The sequence below is a fragment of the Podarcis muralis genome, chromosome 6 (assembly GCF_964188315.1).
Source record: "Podarcis muralis chromosome 6, rPodMur119.hap1.1, whole genome shotgun sequence".
In the NCBI taxonomy this organism is placed as follows: Eukaryota; Metazoa; Chordata; class Lepidosauria; order Squamata; family Lacertidae; genus Podarcis; species Podarcis muralis.
Genome location: NC_135660.1, coordinates 5,040,061 through 5,063,503, shown reverse-complemented (window position 1 = coordinate 5,063,503; position 23,443 = coordinate 5,040,061). Strand labels below are relative to the sequence as shown.

At 47.8% G+C, this 23,443-nt stretch overlaps 1 protein-coding gene across 2 annotated transcripts in view; it reads right to left on the bottom strand.

Annotated features, from left to right (window-relative positions):
* DIS3L2 (DIS3 like 3'-5' exoribonuclease 2) overlaps positions 1–23,443 on the bottom strand; it is a 201,501-nt gene that overhangs the window by 100,412 nt on the left and 77,646 nt on the right. For both annotated transcript variants that reach the window (XM_028731804.2, XM_077929633.1), the window contains exons 7-10: positions 15,840–16,071; positions 6,915–7,009; positions 5,494–5,741; positions 629–802 (exon numbers count right to left, since the gene is read on the bottom strand). In XM_028731804.2, coding sequence (XP_028587637.2) covers positions 629–802; positions 5,494–5,741; positions 6,915–7,009; positions 15,840–16,071 — 749 coding nt within the window. The remainder of the gene's footprint in view (positions 1–628; positions 803–5,493; positions 5,742–6,914; positions 7,010–15,839; positions 16,072–23,443) is intronic.

The following is a 23,443-nucleotide window of genomic DNA, read 5'->3' as shown; positions in this document are numbered from 1 at the left end:
CCGAGCCAAGATCTGTAGACTCAAGAGATGGGCCTTTGATGAGGTACGCAGCTTATGAAAAGAGAGGAAGCAAAAGCTGCTCTCAGCGCTTTCGTGGCAAAGAGTGCATGAGCCACCAAAGCCCACAGGCAGGCCTGAAGATTTCCAACAATCCTCACCACGTTTCCTTCTTTCCATACGCTGGTCAACAGACACGACCCATAAACCGTGTTCTACAAAGTTGACAGTTTTATTATTAAAATGTGCCCGGCAAGAGGGATCCACGCTACTGAGAAACCTGCTACTGTCGCAGTCCCAATTAGATCCATGAAAAAGAAAAAGAAATTAAAGGTACTGTCTGTACATTTTGCACCCCACCATGCCAAAAGCTGTAATACTGGACCAAAGATAAATAAGTCAAGGCCCCAAAGTTCTCCAGTTTGAGTCTTTCGTTCGAATATGCCCTCCTGTCCTCACAAGTCCTTTAAAGGCAAAACCTCCCAAGCACAGAAGCTGTCTGCATCCAACCGAAACTCGAGACAACTTGGCCTATTTTCCCTGTGAAAGAATCCCAGACCAACTACAGCCCCATCCCAAGGCAACCTGTAAGCGGACAAGAGGCCTGAAAGAAAACGGCTGAGATTTTTACCTTAAATCTCTCCTCTTGGCAAATTCTTCTGGTGGGATAACCCAGGGGAGGCTCTGGGGGAGACACTGCAGGACATCTGGCTGGAAGTCCGAAAAATCCACGCCGTATTCCGTGAGGATGCCTTCCGTTTCCGGCTCAATTTCACCAGCCTGCCCAAGACTCTGAGCCAACTGCCTATGAAAAGGAGACACAGAAGTCGAAGAAGAAGGGCATAATCATTCTGAGCAGGTTACAGGATACTTTAACGGCTAAGAGGATACAGCAGCCTGCTCCATCCTGATGCTGTCCAGACAATATAATAATAATAATTTATTATTTATACCCCACCCATCTGGCAGGGTTTCCCCAGCTACTCTGGGCGGCTTCCAACAGAATATTAAAATACAATAACCTATTAAACATTAAAAGCTTCCCTAAACAGGGCTGCCTTCAGACGTCTTCTAAAAGTCAGGTGGTTGTTTATTTCCTTGACATCTGGTGGGAGGGAGTTCCACAGGGCACGCGCCACTACCGAGAAGGCCCAATGGCCACACAGGCTAAGGGTGATGGGAGTTCTATTCGAAAACATCTGGAAGGCACCAAAATGGGGGAAGGCTGGGGCACACTTTTTGCTGGATTACGATATGCATGAAACCTTGCAGAGCAGCAGAAACCAACCTGCCTATATTCTACACTAAGGATGGGAGGCCCCACACAGTAGACAAGAAAGTCAGGTCTGAACACTAAAGACCCAGGCTCAAATTCTTTGCTCAGCTGGAGGGGGGGGGAATCATCTGGGCTACTGCTTGATCACACAACTGCCTGCTAGCTTGTAAACTAATTGCAAACTCTGAAACACTTTCTGGGCATTGTATTAGAAAGAAAGATTAGAAATCTTTACCCTGCGGCAAAAGATTTGAAGGAAGGGAGAAGTTCTCCCTTAGGGATTGCCACATACATGCAAGGATTAGTTACAAAAGTGGCCTGAATATAAGCCTCACTTTTTCCCAAATTCCGACCATGAAAAGTTAAAGTGCATCTTAATTTTGCGACCTTACAAAAACTGGCCTTTACGATATCGCTGCTGCAACAGACATACGGTAAAACAGAACGGGTGTGAGTGCCTGCAGAATTTTAAGGGAGCGACTTATATTCGGGTATTGTCTTTTTCCCTTCTTTCCCCTTGAATTTTAAAGGTGCGGCTTATATTCGGGCCAATACGGTATCTTGGTCCCATGGCCAACAAAGTGGTTCTCTCCAGCTCAGGGAGAGACCCTCCTGCTACAGATCTCCATTTGGCTTCCCCTGGCTTAAAACACACCGGTTCAGACTTAAAGAAGGGGAAGGGAGATTAGTAGCAAGGTTCAAAGACCTATTCTTGGATAAATTCAGGATTAATTTGCCCAGCATATTGCTGCAGGTGCTTTTTACATCCAGCAAGAAAGGGCCACAAACAATGGGATCTTCCCCATGGGACAGGACAATACGTTGTGCAGACCTGCATCAGACAGAGCTAAGAGGCAGACATGACTGGTTCTTGGAGAAAATGGGATGCGTAGAGCAGTCTGGCCTGGCAACAAGGATGAGTCATTTGAAAAAGAAAATTATTCTATCATTAAGTTTGTTGGGGAAATCTCCGAGACAAATGGCAAAGTAGCAAGTTACAGGAAACAGGGAGGTTCCCCAGACGCAACACTGAGGACTCAAGCAGAGCTGTTCTGCGCAAAGTTGAATAGTTAGAGGCAGGCAAGCCATCTACCCTGTGCTGGAAAGAAAGCTTTTCCTACACCTAGGTGAGACGTGTGCCTTATTCCTTGACACATCCAAGCCCCTCCACGGTTATGCATATTCAAATGCAAGCACTTTGGGGCAGGAAAGGGAAAGAGATGGGAAGCAAAGTCCAATACCAACAGCAGCCTGAGCCTGGATCAAGGGACTTTTTGCAACCAGCAACAGCAGCTGAGCAGAACTATTGGTAATGAGGGCCAGACACATTTGCACTATCACAAATGGTGTGTGTGTGAAAAAATTGAACTGTTCACAGTTCTTAACCGTTCCCTTTTTGTGATGCCAGTCTGGGCATTACAGCTCCCCAGGGAACTTCCTTAATGCCCTTCTGCAGATCCCCAGACAACACTAATGTCCTGCTACAGAGAACAGCAAGAGGATATCTTAGGCGGTTGGAAAAGCAGACAATGGTAATGTTGTGCAGATGCATCCGTATTAACTGGCAGATCTCAGCCAAAGGGCCTCAATAACGTCGAACAGCTGTTTTTCACAAGTGTTTCCAGTAATGCCAAAAAGCACCTCCTCTTTCGGTGATTTATCCACACCCCACGCAAAAATATTTGAATACTCACTTTTATAATGCCCTTCACTTGCCCTCACTGCCCAACTGCACTCAGTGACCTCATTTTGTAGCCACAGCCAACTGGGTAATTAGCAAGGTGACCTCATTGCATCACCCAGGTAAGTAATTCAGGAAAGAAGGAGGAATGTTGCCAAAATGCAGACAACAGAGGAAACAATGGCACCAGGCAAGATTTTTTTTTTTAAGAGGACAATAAATCTTCGTAATATCTAAGTGGTTGCATTTTTTACATTTTCAGGAAAAATGCCTACGCCACTGAATTTGGTATTGCAAAATCGAAACTGGAAAGCTTTCGTATCAGCTCTTTCTCAGCTCAAACTGACCCAAGCTCTATCAATCTCAGGCGCTTGCCCACTGTTGAAGAGCAAAGTTTGGTGGGTGTTGGGAGCCAATGCAGCTTGGGGGCTCAGCTCTGACTGATTTGCCAAGTGTGCCCTTGCTTTCAAAAACCAAAGAGGCAACAGAGGTCAGGAAATGATAGTCAGATCAGCGCCAAGAGACTCAGTGAGGCCTCCAGGTCTTCGGACCCTTGCACCCAGCAAACCTTGGCGTATTCCGGCCAAGTGTCCCAAGCGATATCTCTAAATCCTGACCCCTCCAGAGATGCAAAATGCTTAACCCTGAACCACCTGCACACCTGCCTCTTATCTGCCTCCTGCAGCTGCTCTCTTTCAGGTGAAGCTATGAGCCAGCCAAGGGCAATGCAGGTACCACCCTAAGACCTGTAGGGGGGTATGATGGGATTCTTCCACAGAGCCACACCTTCAGCCACACACACACACACACACCATTATCTTTCCTCTGCTGCTACTTTCCCCACATAAAGCAAACTGCAAAAAACAACAAGACCCTCCTCTGTTCACCTGTCGAAGCAGCCACCTTCCAAGAGGAAGGACCTTTCGATTGACCACCAGGTGGCACCCAAGAGTTGCGGAAGTGAACCCCCTCCCCTAAAAGCACACCACCGGAACGCAGTCCAGGTTTCACTTGCCCCTGAGCAGGATCCACTTCCAAGGGGGAGTCTGAGGGCACAACCTCAAAGGAAACCCCCTTCCCTTTTTCACTTTTCTTAGGGTAAGTGGCAGGGCAAGCAGAGAAGGTTCACACCACTCAAGACCAACGTCTTCCAGGTGGGGCAGTCCCTTCCCTGAAACCCTGGCAAGCTGCAGACAGGGACACCATTGGGTCACCACTAGGCAGAGGGACTTCTCAGTAGTGGCACCCGCTTTGTGGAACACCCTCCCATCAGATGTCAATGAGATAGGTAACTATACAACCTTTAGAAGACATCTGAAGACAGCCCTGTATAGGGAGGTTTTTTATGATGTTTCATTATGTTTTTATATTCTGTTGGGAGCCGCTCAGAATGGCTGGGGCAACCTAGTCAGATGGGTTGCATATAAATTATTATTATTATTATTATTATTATTATTATTATTATTATTATTATTCATGCCACCTCCTCACTTAAGATGATGATGATGATGATAAATTTATACCCCACCCATCTGGCCGGGTTTCCCCAGCCTCTCTGGGTGGCTCCCAATAGAATATTATTATTAATAATAATCATAAAAGCGATAAAAGATCAAACATTAAAAACCTCCCTGAAGGCTGCCTTCAGATATCCTTCAGCTAGCAGCCACATGCTGGATGACTACAATGTGCTCCATGTGCAGCTTCCCTTGGCTTGGTCCAGAAGATGCAGCCAGTGCCGAATCGGCACCAAGATTGCTAACTGGGATGTCCCATCAGCGCCATGCTAGGCTCCTGCTAAGGGAGCTGTACTGCTTGCCACTATTTTGCCAGTGCAGTTCATGATTTGACCCTCAGCCCTGAATAACCTGGGACCAGGTTACCTAAGGCACCACCTTGCCCAGTATATCACTAACTGGCAACAGCACTCCTCAAATGGTTCACTGCTGAGAATGCTACATACCATCAGCAGTGGGCTTCATATGCACTAGGAACTGGGCTTTTAGTGTTGATGCACCAGCCCTCTGGAATCAGTTACCTATGGCTGCCTTGGGCTCCTATATCCTGCCTTGGGCAGGATATAAATTAATCAGACAAACACCCAGTGTTTCTTACATTAAGGCATCTACTGAAGCATCTTTTGTTTGAGAAGGCTCCCCCCTTAAGTGTGACCCAGTCATTTTATAGGAGTATTAACTTCAGAACTGTAGGTATTGCTTTATAGCTTTTAGCATACTGAGTCGGTAACCTTGTGCTTTGATTTTATTCTTTTGACTGCCAAGGCAGCTTATGAAACCTGCGAATACATAAATAAATACAGTCATATCTCGGGATAAATACGCTTCAGGTTGAGCGCTTTCAGGTTGTGCTCTGCGGTGACCCAGAAGTAACAGAGCGTGTTACTTCCAGGTTTCGCCACTTGCGCATGCGCAGACCACACGCGCAGATGCATCTTACATTCTGTTCGGGATGCAAACGGGGCTCCGGAACGGATCCTGTTCGCATCTCGAGGTAGCACTGTACCTATGTGCACACATACCCGAGGGCAAAGTTGCTGTCTTCCCTCCAGTCCACGATACGGCAGATGAACAGCGTGTTGGAATAGTCCTCAGGCCTGGTGATGAAGTCCGGCGGGCAGTCAGCCAAGGCCACGTACGCACGAGGCACTCTGTGGTCCACGGGCGAGAACATGGCGCACTTCTTGAAGAGCTCGCTGTTGCGGTCGGTCAGGAGGCGGATGAAGCCAGTGGCTGCCCTGGAATGCTTTTTCTCCAAGATGTAGACCACCTGCAGGAGCCACAGGGAGATGCCCACAGGAGCGCAGGAAAGGGATGCATTTAATTCCAAACAACAGAGCAAAGGAGCCAAGCCCAGAACAAACCCACGGCGTGCTGAAATTGCTTTCACGTGGGCCATGACTACTCCTCTTTTTAAAGAACACTCCCCAGAGGCGAGAAGCAGCTGGCCGGTCTTGAGCCTACAGGACAGCCACGGCCACATAAGAACAAGGAGGGGAGGCAGCCTGTTCTGGACTGGACACTGCACTCGCCTGGAAGGAACAGCTCCAAATCTCTGGGGGAACTCCAGGATCCAATGCTCTCGTGGGAGGCGCAGGTGGTGACATCAGAGGTTAGGAGTGCCTATTTCCACAAACAGCTGGTTTGGCAGCTATAGCCCCTTGACTTGGCCATGGCACTCCGTGCTCTGATAACCTCCAGACTGGACTACTACAACGTGCTTTGCATAGGCTGCCCTTAAAGACAACTTGGGAGCTTCAGTTGGTCCAAAATGCTGCAGCCAGGTTACGTTTAGGACTACATAACCCGGTTTAAAATAGCAGTGCTGGTTGCCAGTTTGTTCACACGCCCTAAACAAATCAGGTCCCCCCAATATCAGATGTCCTTGAGCTGAAATAGGATTTTATTTATCGCACCAGCATCCTGCTTTTCCTGCAAGGAGCTCAAGGATGAGACACGGTGCAGCCCTGTCTGATCACCCCAACAAGAACAGTGTGGTAAGTGAGGCTGAGAGAGAGAGACCAGCCCAAATGAACCCAGGGAGCGCTTCATGGCTGAGTAGGGATTTCTTAACATGACCCCATTTCAACACATGTCGCCCCGAGCATTCGTGGCACCCAAAGCTGAGCATCTCACAAACAGCCAGTGAGTGGGTGATTGGAAGAAGCAAAATGACTCTTGGATGAGAGTCTTATGCCCAAGGAGCTAGAATGCAGGAAGCGACATTATACCAAGCCAGGTCACAGCATCCATTTGGCTTAATACTGACTACACTGACTGCCAGCAGCTCTCCATGATTTCAGGGTATGGGGTTCTCCCCTAGCTCTACCTAGAGATGCCTGGGACCTGGGTGGGACCTGGGACCCTCTGCCCCCTTGCTTTCAGGGGAATGGAAACAAACCCTCCAAACAGCACACTGAGGTCAGTTCCAGCGGGATGCTACCTTGGCGGTCTTCTGCAGGAACTGGTCCGGATCGTTCGGCTTGGAAGAGTCTTCCTGTTTCGCATGGCGGGGGCCGCAGGTCTCCAGGTCCCTCCCTACAGGACACACACATACAAACGCACACATTACAATTGCTTCCTTCCCTTCCTTTTAATGCCTTTTAATGTCCCTGCTTGGCAGTCCCGAGGGGCAGCTTGGAGCGCCGGCCCGGACTGAAAGAAGCCAAAGGAAGAGGAAAGGGCATGTCAAAATTGCCTTGGAACAAATAGCGGCATTGCAATATCCCTCCAGGCTGCAATGGGAAACAGATATATGGTCAACTTCCATTGTGCACATCTGCTAAAATAAAAATAAACCCCAAAATTTACAAGTACATCTATACCAGCCATAATAAACAAAATGGTGGAAAACACGCTCTATTTATTAAATGCAAATAAAAAGCGTTAGAGTTTCCTGGCATTTCTTGCGTTGGGGTCACTTTAACTTTTCGCATTACATAAATAGTCCCCTTTAAGTGATCGCGTTCATTAAAATATTTAATTTCCTTTAAAGAATGTTATGAAAGGTTATAAAATGCACATTTAGCCTAGAATTCAAAACCGCACCTTGCAAGGAGATAGTCTTCGGCGAAGGGCCAGCCGTAGTTATTTCATAAAGCTTATGAAAAGCCCTGCATCAGTCATCCAGGGCCGGGTGGGGGACGTGTGGCCCTCCACATGCCGCTAGGCTCCAACTCCCAGCAGCCCCAGCAGCCAGCATGCCCAATGGGATGGTCAGAGTTAAACAATTTCTAGAGAGCCGCAGGTTCACCACCCTGCTCTAAGGGAGGGAGGGGTGAGAGAGGATGCCAGCAAGACGTAAACCAAGAGGCAACGGTTATCCATTTATTTACTTATGAATGTTCAGCCCCAAAGGCTCCCAGAGTGGCTTACAGAACAAGGAATTAAAACAAGGCAGGCCCTGTGATCTTTTTCTTTTTCTTTTTTAAAAAGCCACAGCATGCAAAAAGTGAGGGACAGGGAGGGAAGAGGAAAAAACCAAGTTCAGGCACCAATTCTTAGATCCAGTGTGGTACAATGGTTATAGAGTTTTGGAGTAGGACCTGGGAGAGCAAGTTCGAATCCCCACTCAGCTACGCAGCAGCTCCCTGGGTGACCTTGGGCCAGTCACCATCTCTTGGTCGAACCTTCCTCACAGGGTTGTTGTGAGGGTGAAATGGGGAGGAGGAGAACCAGGTACACCACCATGAGATCCTTGGAAGTTAAAAGTGGCATATAAATTAAATAAATAAATATAAACTTTAGTTCTCGTAATGACCAGGCGGCATAGAAACAGCTCAGGGGCAGGAGGTGCCTATGGAGGGAGCCCTGCTTCCCATCTCTCCCACTGAGGCTGTCAGGTGGAATTGCAGCTGCCAGGTGACAGGACAGGTGACATGACACAGGTGACACGCTTGTGCTCTTCCAATTCATTTCCCTGTCTACTTAACTTAATTTCCCACCTGCAATCTTAATTGTTCTCTGTTCCACATGGGTGTGCAAGAAGAACCAAAAGAACCAGAGGAATGCCCAAAACTCAAGCTTCCACTGTTGAAAATTAATACTGCTGCTGTGGTGCCCCTCCTATTCCTCTCCCGTTCCCCACTGCTGAAGAACTTCCAAGTGCCCCTCTTTTCCAGGGATATTCCTAGATTTACAGAAGCCGTCCTGGTTTCTGATTTTATCCTGCAATGTCCCGCTTTTCCTTAGGACATCCCTATTTTCATCAGAGAAATGTTGGAAGGTATGGAGTTATGCAGCCCCCGAGCCAAGGAGATGAGTAACTATACAACCTTGAGGAGCCATCTGAAGGCAGCCCTGATTAAGAAGGCTTTTTAATGTTTAATGTTTTGTTATGTTTTTATATATATTTGAAGCTGCCCAGAGTGGCTGGGGCAACACAATCAAATGTGTGGGGTATAAATAATAAAATGATTGTGATTATTTAAAGGTAAAGGTAAAGGTACCCCTGCCCGTACGGGCCAGTCTTGACAGACTCTAGGGTTGTGCGCCCATCTCACTCAAGAGGCCGGGGGCCAGCGCTGTCCGGAGACACTTCCGGGTCACGTGGCCAGCGTGACATCACTGCTCTGGCGAGCCAGAGCCGCACACAGAAACGCCGTTCACCTTCCCGCTAGTAAGCGGTCCCTATTTATCTACTTGCACCCAGGGGTACTTTCGAACTGCTAGGTTGGCAGGCGCTGGGACCGAGCAGCGGGAGTGCACCCCACCGCAGGGATTCGAACTGCCGACCTTTTGATCGGCAAGCCCTAGGCGCTGAGGCTTTTACCCACAGCGCCACCCGCGTCCCTTGTGATTATTTAGGATGTCTCTATTTTCACTGGGGAAGTTTTCATTGGAGAAATATAGCACAAGGAGACCATTCCATCTGCAAAAGCACTCCTGCTATCCCAGTGGATCAATCATCTCCTCTGCTCCCCCTGCATGATGTTCTGGGGGGTTCCCCTGTTCCCCAGAGCAGATTTTTGGGGGGCCCAGGGGGAATGCAGAGAGAGGGGCGAAAGCATCCTTTCAGTAGCAGGAATCCTTGCACTAGCTTATGCAAGTGGAGCAGGTTAGCTGAATCCGACCCACACGACCTACGGCTGTGCAGGAGGAACTTGCCACCGTAGAAACTGGTGCTGGGGGCACGTCCAACACAGCCTCTCCCTCTTCCTTGGGTTTATCTAACGTCCTTGAAAAGCCATCTAAATCTGGTGGCCGTCCCTGCATCTTGTAGCAGTAAGCTCCACAAAACACCTTGTGTTTCGTTTTGCTTTGCTTCTTTCTATTCCAAATCCCTTGCCCATCCGTTCGTCCCTGAAACGTGCACCACAGCAAAGAGATCTGAGACATTAAGGAAGAAGCAATCATGACCGGGCATTTAACTGGGTGCTTCCAGGACCATTCTAGGAAGAGCGCTGCTCCCTCGCCAACCTTGCATGCCCAAGCTGCTTATGAACAACGGGCCAATGCTTGCACCCATTGCTCCAGCAGTCAATGAGGGGCCACAATCAGGCAGAGGCAGAATAACTTAAAAAGCGGCACCAGCAGCCCACAACTTCTATTGGCCTCCAGTGGCGGGGAGTCACGTGGGCACACGCCCAATGAGAACTGCTGTGCAGACGAGTCTGGAGCAGCGAAGATGCGGGCGAGCAAAGGGAGAATCAAGGAAACTGGGAGAAATCCCAGACAGCTGAACAGGGAGGTAAAAGTGTGGGGATAAGGTGGGGAGGGGCAGAGAAAAGGAGGCGGCTGCCATTTGCCAAACCAGAAATAAACTATGCCGAACCTTTGCTGTCGTGGTTATCCGGTGACCATTCAATATTTCCACCCTGGGCAGCGCTGTGTTTGCAGTGGGAGATTTACTATGTTAGCTTGGGCAGGGCTTGCTAAGCTTATCTTACAGTGAAAACACCCGCCAGGAGCTCCAGCCCAGGGAAAAACGGTGCTTTAATCCCCTTGTTTTCCTTTTGGGTGATTACCTGACAAAACCAAAAATTGTTATAGCTTTGCTGAAAAGAAAATTAGGCACTAATGGCAAGAAACCTCTCCAATTAGTTCTGTTATTACCAGCAAATTAGAATTGCAGCGTTAGCACCCCTCCGAGACGGCAGCTTTTCAGAGGCCTGGTAAACTGAGCTTGAGCCACCAGCCCCTCCTCCTGGTCCAAGACAGAGAGAGGTTATATTCATATATGTACATATTTAAACCTTTTCTTGAAAGTCTCTTGCACAAATTAGATTAACCAGGACAGCTGAAGTGGCCAAAACGAGCCCTTAAAGCCGTCAGATTAAAACACTTATTAACCATGACAGATCCAAAGTTATTTTTTCCAGGCTTGCTGCTGTGGAAATTTGCGACTCTCTCCAAGAGGAGCACAATTAATGTTAGCAATTCCCACTCCCAAATGAAAATATATTGTGTTTTCTGACTTTTTTAAAAAGAAAGAAAGAAAGAAAGAAATATCCAGCAAACGGTGAGAAAATGCATCCTCCAGACTGGATGGAAAGGAAAGCAGTGAGGAGATGCTCACTGTCCCAGTAATGAAATTCTGGCAAGAGTAATGATTGTGTTTGCCCAAGATCCAAGCTCCTTTAAAAAAAAAAATGCAGTACCTGATGCAGTTAATGCTCCTGAGTTTTCTTGCCCATGTGAGCAAGAAGTAAGGAGCAGGTGTGTGCTTGGTGCTACCCCAAGTACACTAACATCAGGTAAAAGGAAAGGGTAGCTCAGGGAAGACTTAGCATCCCTGTCCTTTCTTCCTCCACCTGCTGCATCCACACACCTGGGGCTCCTAAACAGCTACATAAGAGGTGGGGGACCTCATGCCCATGGGCCAACTGAGATGCGTGCACACACAAACACACAGCACCTCCATCTGACCCTTGTGACTCTCATGGTTGAGAAACCTTGAGATACTTTGAGATAGGTAAAGGTAAAGGGACCCCTGACCATTAGGTCCAGTCGTGGCCGACTCTGAGGTTGTGGCGCTCATCTCGCTTTACTGGCCGTGGGAGCCGGTGTACAGCTTCCGGGTCATGTGGCCAGCATGACTAAGCCGCTTCTGGCAAACCAGAGCAGCGCACAGAAACGCCATTTACCTTCCCGCTGGAGCGGTACCTATTGATCTACTTGCACTTTGACGTGCTTTCGAACTGCTAGGTTGGCAGGAGCAGGGACCGAGCAACGGGAGCTCACCCCATTGTGGGGATTCAAACTGCCGACCTTCTGATCGGCAAGCCCTAGGCTTTGTGGTTTAACCCACAGCGCCACCCGCGTCCCATACTTTGAGATAAAGGTAAATTAAATAGCACTAAGAGAGAACAACAGGCTTCCGCATTCCTTGCCGACCCATTTTTCCTTATTTCCGGGGCGTGGGGGGCAGAGCATGAAGTCTCCCAGTGTTCATGGTGTATTTTGCGTGTTTTTCTTGTAATTTTATGTTGTGAATTGCCCTGAGATCTACAGATGAAGGACAGAATATGAATTAGATATCAATTAACCAATCCCTGCAGGTCCTGTATGGCAGCACAGCACCAGGCAGGGCCGAATCATTTAATTTCCAGTTGCTGGGTGCAAATGGGCACTCCCTGTGAGAGACCGTGCCTTCCAAGAAATTTGTGCACTTCTACTTGCGACATGCTGCTGTTAGCCAGACGCGAGATATCTTTGCACCAAATTCCTGAACTACAACTTCCAAGCTAGCCGATGAAGCCCAATTCTTGGTCGTATACACAACCTCATCCTGTTTTCAAGACCAAGCTCAGACTCCAAAGCTTCTCCTTCAGAGGTTCAGATTCCTTCATCAGCGGTGACATTCCGTGTCTTATAGATCCCATGGCGAGACTGGAATTTCCAGCTACGTAATGAAAGGGCCAGGAGGCTAGAAGCAAACCTGGTGAGCAAAACATGGAATATCCCCTTTCCCAGAACCAGGAAGTGCCAGACCAACGTGTTTAACCACAGCGTCCTCTTACCTGGAAATGTTTCTCAATTAAAGGTTTAGCTCATCTTGCCTGAAATCGCCCGATCAGGCAGTGCAGAATGCCGCCTACCTGCCATGTGTATTTGGGGGGTGGGGGGTGGGAGAAAGGGAACACCAGCCAGGGCAGTCTATACAGTGCATTCCCAAAGTCTACAGGAAAGTTTCTCAAAAAAATCCCCCACCAAACGCAACTTCCCTGATGATGTTTCCTTCCAACTCTTTCTTTGGAAATCCCGCCTTGCTACTATACCTCCTCTTTCCTGGTTCCCGTATTTGCTGTGCCTATTTAGCTAAGGGAGTTTACACAACTGGGAGCACTGAATGAAAACGCAAATTATGTGGATAAACGCCAGGCAGGCTGGAGGATCTGACAAATGAGTGCATCTCAGGGCTGGGACAAGCTCAGGTGCTAGGACCAGCCTAGAAAAGAGTGCTATTTTCCTCCCATCTGCCTCTGCCTTGGGTGGTGTTTTTCTTAAGACTCCCCTCATTCCCAGTCCCTTCCATCTGAAGGCTGCTTTAGCTAGAAAGGCCAGAGAGCACTTCACAACCAAAAGGGTCACTCACAATAACAGCTCCTGGGTGTGTTGCTAAGAATGGCTTCAAAATCAGGGAAGCTCGCATGAAGTTTTGGCTGCATCTGAGCCCAGCTAGGCTTGCTGCGTAATAGAGCCCTGAACACAGCATTTTCTAGGCCTCCCCCGAGCTTGGGCAGATTGAAAATTTGAGGCTCACTGAACAATCTGCATGCAAGAGGAACCCACACAACTGCAGTATCCTCTCCTACCAACATCACAAGCACATCTACATCAAAGTTCGGCTACCCAAGCAGCGTCAGTCATGCCTGGGAAGCTTCCAAGGATACCCTTGGAGCAATTTGCTTATGTTTCACGGCTGCACAGAGTGGAGGGGATTTCTTTTTAAAACACGGCCAAGATACTCGATTCCCACCCCCCAGATGTAGAATCAAGCCTAGGGAGGATTAACCTTGTTTCTCGGCAAGCGGCATTTTGTGAAATAAACCACCAACAGATACCTGGCATCAACAGAAATGGTGAGCATCTTATTTTCACAGAAAACGCTTTGTTAAAGACTGTGCCAAATGGAAGGAGAAGGCACAACAGCACAAGAAAGGACTCCAAGGCTATTGCAGGACTAAAGGGCCTGGGAGGAAGGACAGCGAGTGAAGAAGTGCAAGGAAGCCTGCCACCCTCTGGATACTGCTAATGAATTAGCTGGGGAACCTCTGGTGCTGCTGAGCTTTTTTATTCAGACTTCATCACAATCCTGCGGCCTGTGGCTCATTACCTGCTCTACAAGGAGCTGCCCTTGAAGACTGTTTCAGAACCATCTCTGAGCAAAACCAACCACAAAAGCAGAGATAGAATTCACTGGCAGGCAAAAAAATTCCAGGTGCTAGGACTGAGAAATACTCCAGGCACAATGCAGGGCCTTTGAGGGGAGGGGAGGGTGGGATTTTTTTTTGGGGGGGGGGCACTAATAATATAGACAAATAGGAAATGAGGTAATAGGTACTAAATGCAATACATTGCAATACTCCCACACCCAATTAATGCCAACCTTAAGTTATTTGGCTACATTCTGCAAAATAAAAAATACTGCAATAATTAAAAATGTATAAACAGATGTATTGAGAAAACTTGCGTAGCAAAAACAAAGCAACAGGGCCCCCCAAAATTTAAAACAACCTGTAGAAACTGAAAACTACCCCAAAAGCCTGATTAGTAAGGCTCAAATCGTAACATAAAAGTCTTCAAAATATATACAGAGGCCTAAATAGTTGCATACACACATAAGAAAATTAAATAAAAATGTCTAGATGCAATTCTCAAAAGGAAAGGACGCCAGAGACTCGTGTTGCAAGAGGGATCCAAAATGAAACCTTTTATATCAACTGGAACCAACTGCCTATAATAGTCCAGTGATATCAATGGAAAGGAACTTTTAATGTGTACAATGGAATCAAGGGAGGGCTTTTGACCCTTACTGGCAGAAAGCCAGAATAAATAGGTAACGGAATGGAAGACTCAAAAAGTAGCAGGAAAACAGTGACAATGAAAAAGAGGGAAACATGCATGTGGATATTCCCAGCAAAGAGAGAAAATCCATTTCCTCACTGAAACCTTTCGGAGTTAAATTGCATAGGGCAAAGATCTAATGCAGCTCCCTCCCTTATCAATGGCTTGGCATTCTGCTCAAATGCCCCTTCAAAGGCCAGGTCAAACGTCGGGTGCTGAAGCTCTGCAGAATGTCCCACCAGATCTACAAACGGAGACGTCTCTGATGCGTTCCATTGCATGTCTTTTCAAAGCTCTTGCAGCCTGCCCTGTTTAAATCTTTCCACGTGACCATTTGATGTCACAAGCCACATGGGTGCTACTACATGCAGTAACTTTTATATAAATGCATCCTATTGGTGTGTTTGCAGTGAATAAAGACAACAGCAACAAGGGAATCAAAGGGATCCCAATGAAGTCGGCCCCAAATATTGGGGTCCTTTTGAAAGTGTTGGTGCTGACCTTTAAAGCCCTAAACGGCCTCAGTCCAGTATAACTGAAGGAGCATCTCCACCTCCATTGTTCTGCCCGGACACTGAGGTCCAGCTCCGAGGGCCATCTGGTGGTTCCCTCACTGTGAGAAGCCAAGTTACAGGGAACCAGGCAGAGGGCCTTCTCGGTAGTGCCACCCGCCCTGTGGAACGCCCTCCCAGCAGATGTCAAAGAGAAAAATTAGCTACCAAACTTTTAGAAGACATCTGAAGGCAGCCCTATTTAGGGAAGCTTTTAATGTTTTGTAGGTTATTGTATTTTAGTGTTTTGTTGGAAGCCGCCCAGAGTGGCTGGGGAAACCCAGCCAGATGTGTGGGGTATAAATAATAAATTATTATTATTATATAGTTGTGGGTTACTTTCCACAGACTGGTATATTGCATGGCAAGTGCCAATATTTGCTTAAACAGCATTGCAAGGGTATGCTTACATGATTAAATGTCAGGCTGCAGGTGAGTCTATTCTGGGCTCCATAGAATCACTCCTGCCACACAAATGACTCTTTCAGGGTGCCTCCCCGTTGCAAAAATGCATTCTGTGGCTCCCCACTGCCTTTCAGACACAATACAAATGACCCAGGCCCAGCAGCCCTTCAGGTCCACCCAGAATTGCTTTCCTTATATTTTTATTTATTTGTGGTTTTGTTTTCAGGTATGTCTATAGACACCTGTCCCTCCCCGCCCCGCCCCCAGCCAAAAAAAAAAAGTTATAGGCTGCACAACAGAACTAAAGCAATTTAAGCTCCTGAGTTGCTTTTAAAGGAAACGGAAGTGGAAAAGGCAGGGGAAGAACAGCTGGCCCTACCATTTTCAGCTGAACCCCAACTCACCATTTTCTCCAGCGCCCAGGGACAGCTGCTTCTGATCCTTGATCTCCCTTGAGCCATCTTGCTTGCCCTCAACATCTTCGTCATCAAACTGAGCCTCTATAACAACGTCCGGGCTGTTAACGTCGCCTTTTCCTGGATCACGAAGCACACAAGCGCCCGGGGAACTCCCAGGAGGATCTGATCCTTGAGTTGTTTCTGTTGTTTCATTGTCACAACCGTCCGGCTTGATTACCTGGAGAGTAAAGAGGGAGAAAAGTTGCATTCTGAACTGCATGGTCCAGCATGGCTGAGGGGCAGCCGCACAATGCTTCCGACCCTGCTAGGTCTCCCCGCCCCTCCAAATCCTTCATCCCAGAGCCCTTTCACATTGACATGGGAGGGGTGACGGCCTGTGAGGAGCAGCAGCAGGATGGGACCGGCCTAGATGGCAACTCTTCCAGGTCAGCTTCACCCAGAAAGGAATACTAGCACACAAGAAAGAAACACACCATGTGTCCCAACACACCTTGGTGCCAAATTATGTGAAGGTCATCATGAAGAGTGGGGGGGGGGGCATTTCCCCACCATTCCTTCTTCACAACACAAAAGGTCTGAAAGGGGAAAAACTGGGAACTGCGAGCAGAGGAGTGAAAAACCCTCCAATGGCATAACCCTTTTAGAACGGTGACTGAAACAGTCTTAAAGCTGTCTTTTAAAATCACAATGTTAAATTGTCATGATCGGACCAAGGCTGCAGAGTTAAGAGGGGAGAGTGCCTGGGCTAGGCACCCCCCCCCCCAAAAGTCCCACGAGGGTCTGTGGGACGTCGAGAGGTCCAGCGGAAGCGCCAATCTCCCGTCACTCCCCCCTCAAAAAGTACCGATAAAAGGCGGGGTGGGGAATGGTTGAAAGTGCTCAAAACAGCAACACGACCCTACGAGCCGAATCCACAAGCTGCCACCCAAAGCAGGAAATTTTCCTAATAACACTATGTAGCCGAAGAAAAAGTAAGAGGGTTTTATCTATTCTCTGAGAAATAACTGCACTGATATTGCCTTTGACCGGGTGATGGAACAGGCAACGCTCCTAGGATTCAGTGGTGGGGAAACTACTTTCAGAAGTTGCAGAGTGCAGAACATTGTCAGGGGTTTGGGGTAACTGTGAAGAAGACTCCGTCTGGGTCAGATCCAAGGCCCATCTAGTCTAGCATCCCATTTCCTACAGTAGCTAACCAGATGTCTTTAAGAAGCGCAGGAGCAGGGCATGAAGGCAACAGAACTTTCTCACTCATGTTCAGCAACCGGCATTCAGAAGAAAACTGCCTCCAACATGCCAGTGGTAGAGAGTCATCATGACTAGTAGCCATTGATCACCTTATCCTCCCTGAAATTGTTTAACTATATATTACATGAATCACTTCCTTTTATCTGTCCTGAATCTGCAACCATTCTGCTTCACTGGACAGCTGTCGTTATTTGTATGATCGTCCGCAGGACAACTAGTGTCACTTTGCGTTTGTTAAACAAACCACAGTTTAGTGTTACGTGCAAACAAGACCAATTTCAATCATAAAGTGAGGCACCTACAACTCCAGATGTGATCTGACCAGCGCAGAACAGTTTTCATGGAGAACTGTTTGAATCCCCTATAGTTTTATCAGCTACAGGGCTATTGATGCATCCTGATGGACAGAGAGTCTGCTGTGAGTTTAGAGTGAGGAGCTCAACAGGAAAATGGTGAATGCTTCTCAGCTCACCCGGTTAAGCATCTTGAGATAAGCAAGCCTGCAAACATGGATAGCGAAATTGATGGACTATGCCGAAAAGGAGAAAATGACAGGGAAGTTCAGACACCAAGAAGATAAAAGATTTTTTAAAAGAATGGACTAACTTTGTAGAATAACTGAAGGAGCACTTTTTGTTGTTGTTGTTTAGTCGTTTAGTCGTGTCCGACTCTTCGTGACCCCATGGACCAGAGCACGCCAGGCACCTCTGTCCCCCACTACTTCCCGCAGTTTGGTCAGACTCATGCTGGTAACCTCGAAAACACTATCCAACCATCTCGTCCTCTGTCGCCCCCTTCTCCTTGTGCCCTCCATCTTTCCCAGCATCAGTGTCTTCTCCAGGGAGTCTTCTCTTCTCATGAGGTGGCCAAAGTACTGGAGCCTCAGCTTCACGATCTGTCCTTCCAGTGAGCACTCAGGGCTGATTTCCTTAAGAATGGATGCGTTTGATCTTCTTGCAGTCCATGGGACTCTCAAGAGTCTCCTCCAGCACCAGAATTCAAAAGCATCAATTCTTCGGCGATCAGCCTTCTTGATGGTCCAGCTCTCACTTCCATACATCACTACTGGGAAAACCATGGCTTTAACTATACAGACCTTTGTTGGCAAGGTGACGTCTCTACTTCTCAAGATGCTGTCTAGGCCTGTCATTGCCCTTCTCCCAAGAAGGAGGCGTCTTTTAATTTCGTGGCTGCTGAAGGAGCACTATAAACACTTAAAAACATTAGAAGGTTTAGAATAGCACCAGTGATATAATTAGGGTAAATTTTGAAACAAGGAAGATGAAATAAATTTGATAAAGATATAAAGATGCAGAAAAGCTAGTAAGTAATGATGGGAAACCGCGGGGGGGGGGGGGAGAGTCTGGGGGTTGAGAACCCCCAAAAGATAAATGTTTTGTTGAATTGATATGAATGTAAAAATGTAAGCAAAAAAATCCTTAAAATAAAATATTTTTTAAAAGCAAGCCTGCAAACAAGGGACGGGGTTGCATCTGCCTCTGATGAGTGGGTATCGGGTTTTTGAAGATTGATAGGTAGACAGACACATGCACCCTCTTAAAAGCGTACTAAGTCCTGCCAAAACGCTAAGAACCTGAAAACATCAGATACAAAAAGGGGAGGGGGGAGGAAGGAAATGGGATAAGGAAAAAAGGAAGGACACTAAGTAACTGTGAAAGGGGCAGAGCACACCTTGCGAACAAAGCACCTTTAACAAATAGTTGGAAGGTACTTCCTAAAATAAAGAAAGAGAACACTCAAGGAACGTAAGAACTGCCTTGCCGGATCTCATGAGGGAGCCATCTAGTCTAGCATCCTGTTTTCCTCGGCACCTGGGCCCCCGTCCTTCTCACTGGTCCTTGGGGCAAGGAAACACAAAGCTCCCCGGTGCAACATTATGCATCGCCCCACACTCACTGCAGCTGGCCATCTCTGTAGCGCTCAGGCACAAGGCAAAGCTCTCTGGAAGGAAAGGTAACCAACAGGTTATGTTGCCTGAAGAGCTGAGACACCCGGTTTGCTCAAGTGCTGCTCATGAAGAGGTGAGAGTTTTGGGGAGTCCAGGTGCAGCCCTTCTCTGGAGCCACCGCTTAGCGTGATTTATTGTCTGATAAATACAACCTGTGGGGGAAGTCCAGTTCATGCTCCTAGATAGACCAACACCAAACAATTTATTGCAGGCCATTAAAAATGTTGACCAAATAGATCTTTTCCACCAAACCACACAACACTCAAGAGTTCTACTCTTGCTTTCTCCTTCACAAATGGCATTTGCACCAACCAGAAATATGTGTATGTGGTTTGAAAAGAACTGTTCTCATTACACTCCCCTCCAGGAGACTCTGCCATGCTCCCCCCCCCCCCCCGGAGGGTGCTCAGAAAGGAATGAGGCCCTTGAGCTGGAAAAGATTCCCACCCCCCTGGCCTAAAGCAAGCTTTGACCACGTTCCATTAGAAATCCAGTATTCCATCATCAAGTGCGGTTCTCATAAATGCAAATGGGCTGGGCCAAAGACGATAAACGCAAAATCAAGAGGGGCTTCTAAAACTGCTGGAAGGGGCCAAGTGAAAATCAAGGCAGGGGCCGGGGAGTGATCAAAAGGGTGAAAATTGTCATCTCTCCCTCCCATGCCAACCTCTGGACTAACATGGAAATTGGTACCTAATGCAAAGGGACTGCACAAGAGTCATGATGAGTAGCTGTGGAATCAATGGCATTGAAAAACTATGGTCTGCCCACGCTGGTACCTTTTTTTAAAAAAAAGAAGTTACAAAATTTAACTTAATTTGTACCACAAAAATGTAAGTGTTCTCCAGCAGCCCTTAAAAAGAAAGGCAAAAAAAGCCTTTCAGCAAAGTGACGCTTGACAGAGTTGTTGGTCCTCCAAGACTGTGTAAGCGCTCAGCTCAAGAACTGAACATGGGGATTTAGAGAAGAATTCAGCAATCCAAGAATTTGACTTTTTTTAAAAAAGAAAAGAAATGCAAGCTTCTGTCCCTGAACTTAAACGTATGCAAACAATGCCTAGTAAGATCTCACAGGCCAGAAGAATCAGTAAGCAGGATTTCCAGCATCTATGGGGCAGGGGATGTTCCTGCCAACCCCCAGGTTGAACAAAACCAGAATAAATTACAAACAGTAAAAGGTACGGTTGATGTCAATTTTCGCGAAATATACCAGTAGCAGAATTTAGCTTTCTGTGCCACGGAAAATGGATTGCCTTGGTGCATAATTTTCTTCCTTCCTTTTTGGCTCTATTCTATTCTGCTGCTTTAGCAGAGGATAATACACTCCTGACCTTTAAGGAAAGAAAATTGCTGTGATGTAACATATTCAGAAGCATGGGGGCTGGGGGGGGAGCAAATTTAGTCTTGGACCATCGCAGGTCCGTAGCGCCAAATCAAGCTCATCCGGACAAGTTCCAAAGCTGAGCGGGCGAGCCTTGAACAGCCTTTCCCCAATTCCTCTGCCAAATTCGGGATTTTAGGGAGCTGCTGCATCAAAGCAGCAAAGGCGAGAAGCAGGAACAGCTCGGTGCAAAAGCCAGCCCTGCAGGAGCTGTCCTTCTGCTCACAGGTGGTAGACTCTGCAGCAATTAGCAGAATTTCACTGGAACAGCATTGCAGATTCCGGTTGTTATAAATACGATGCCTCCAGGGATGTCACGCATTTATGAAACCCAAATTTAATTACACTTCATGTTTCTATTACTGCAGCTCGTACATGCAGCAATAAAACCCAAGGCAACTATAATTATTAAGGAGATACCATTTCGGGCTGCTAGCTCAGGCAATTTGCAGCCCTAGCTCCGCAGACGCCGTCAAGAGCGAGCGCGCAGCCCCTGCCCATTATTAGGCTCTGCCTGCGTCAATCGTTTTCTATAAAGCAATTTTGCACTTGCTCTGAAGTTAGCAGCTTTCCAGCGGACGGCTGGAAGTGCTCAGCAAGAAAACAGCCCCTGAGTGAGCCATCCGTCAGCTGCGGCGTTGTTCTTCCTCTTCCTAGTTGCAGGCTATGGCCCTTTAGCGGACATTTGCCTGACCTAGTTTCTGTGCCTCAGTGCAGCCCCTCAAAGCGCATTCGAAGAGGAGGCAGGTTTGGTTAACAGCCCGGTGGATTTAATCAGGAAACCTGGAACTTAACCCAAAAGTAGGGTGAGGGCGGAGAGCGGTTTTACAGCCCAGGGAACGCTCTTTAAGGTCTGTGGCGTGGCTCTGCTACTGAACCTAAGTGGCTCCCCTCCTACAAGCAGCCTGGGCAGGAGATCTGCATTGGGAACGGGACGTAAGCTGCCTGGAGAAGGAAGAACAGGAAGGTGCTGATAAAATAAACAGCATGCAAGAACAGCTTGCTCTGCTGCGAGAGATCTTGAGATAATTGGCTTGGGCGGGGGGCTTGCCAGAATTCCTACATCCCCACGGCCAACAGGTACCATTTTGGCTTTCGGCCCCCAGCTTCGCTCACAAGGCATGTGAAGTTGCTCCTGAGGGGGCGTGAAAGGCACAGAGGACCATCAGCCTCGAATGTCACATCTTTTTCTGGGCATCGTATGTGACGTCCCGGTGGGTTGACAGCTACTTGGAGAAGAAAGAAGACACCGGATGCGTCACGGGGAAATTTTATCGTGCTGCTATCTCAGTGTGCTTCTCAAGAAGCCCAAGCAGCCACTGCCAATCCGTTTCTTGAGAGAAGAGGAGATTTGGAGCAGGACATTCACTCCTCAGCCCCAACTGATAAGCCTCCTGCCACCTGCACACATGGGTTTCATAGCTGCGAGGTCCTAACTCTAAGATGAGATGGACTTTATTATCAAAGTCCGGCCACCTCTTGGAGGATCAGGTTGACCAGCAAAATATATTTCCTTAGATGGCCACCAGGCCACTGTCCGGAGAACAGTCTGGACCCTGAGCATATGGAACATTGCTGCTTGAGGTACGGGGGGCCAAATGTGCCTCCTTCCAGTTTTAACAAGTTCTGCCCTCCTCCCAAGTTTCCAGCTCAGGGGGAACATTGTGAGCAGACTGCAAGCCTCTGAAGAGAAGGCCTGGAAGCACAGAGCCAGCAGCTCACAGCCATAATTAACGGCATGAAAGGAGAGCAGGGAGAAGCCTCCCTGCAGGAGGAAGAGAAGACCCAAACCACACAGGGGATCTCTCTCCGAATTGCGCTCCAAGAGCACTCAGTTCTTCTTGAGAAGGAATTAGTTTTAGGCCAAGAACAAAGCTTTGCTATTGAGTTTATTCAGGCATGGTTAAGAAGCTGAAGGAATCCAGTCTCACCTCTGCTTTGGGGAGAACATGACTTTTCCAGGACAGCTCCAAACAGTTAACTTGTAGTCCCTAAATCTTAAAACTGGAAATGGGGGTGGGGGGGGAGAGAGACTTTTAATGTCACCAGGGAGCTGGAGGCTTCCAAATTGCAATTGACACACTCCCGGTGCAAAGAAAAACAAGTGGCTCAGTTCATTGGTTACAAACCCCATCCTCAAGCCATGGTTCGGAGCAGCCTGCTCTAAACTAATGCGATCTAGATTTTTCTGGACTAGAAACAACATCTTCCCTAACCATCATCCATGTTGGCTGGGGCAGATAGGAGTTGTAGCCTAAACATCTGGAGGACTCAATGTGAGGACATGCTAGTTTAGGAACTGGAAACGAGCTGCAGATTCTGTCCTCAGGTCTCTTGCCCTCTTATGCTCAGATGCCCTCCACCCTTTCCTTGATTGCTCCAATCGTAGCCTGACGTTCTCTCCCAATCAGACAAGCTATGGTTACTGCTAACCAGAATTCCCTCCAAACTATTGTTTGCAGACCTGCCCCACTGCAAACTATGGTTTGGAGGCAATCTCCACTGTCAGACTCCACTCTATCATCAGTTGGGAGAGTGCTGTTGGGTGCTTCATGTGGGCTGCCTGTAGGCATCAGTCCGGCCACTGTGAGAGCAGGATGCTGTGCCATGCTGAAGCTTTGGCCTGATCCAGCTGCAGGGCTCTTCGTATGTTACTATGCTGCTCTGTAAATGGCTCTGTAGAAAGGCAAGAAATTCAAAAACCTCCGCCAGCATTGCCCACTGCTGCAGAGAACAATCCCCCAAAAAAGGCATTTTAATTCCTGCCCCAAAAACAAAAATAAAAATCTTTAGCTCCCGTCTGGATCCAAACGCCTCATATACACCCCTGCAGCAGGCCAGCGTGTTAATAAAGCTAACACAAAAACCAGAAGTGCTGGACTTCAGAGGGGAAGAGACACTGGATCCAGCACGCCAACTTGACCACAAGGCTTTCTTTTGGGGGTGGGGAGGGGACACCGAATGCTTTGGAGAAAACTGCTGCCTCAGCAGT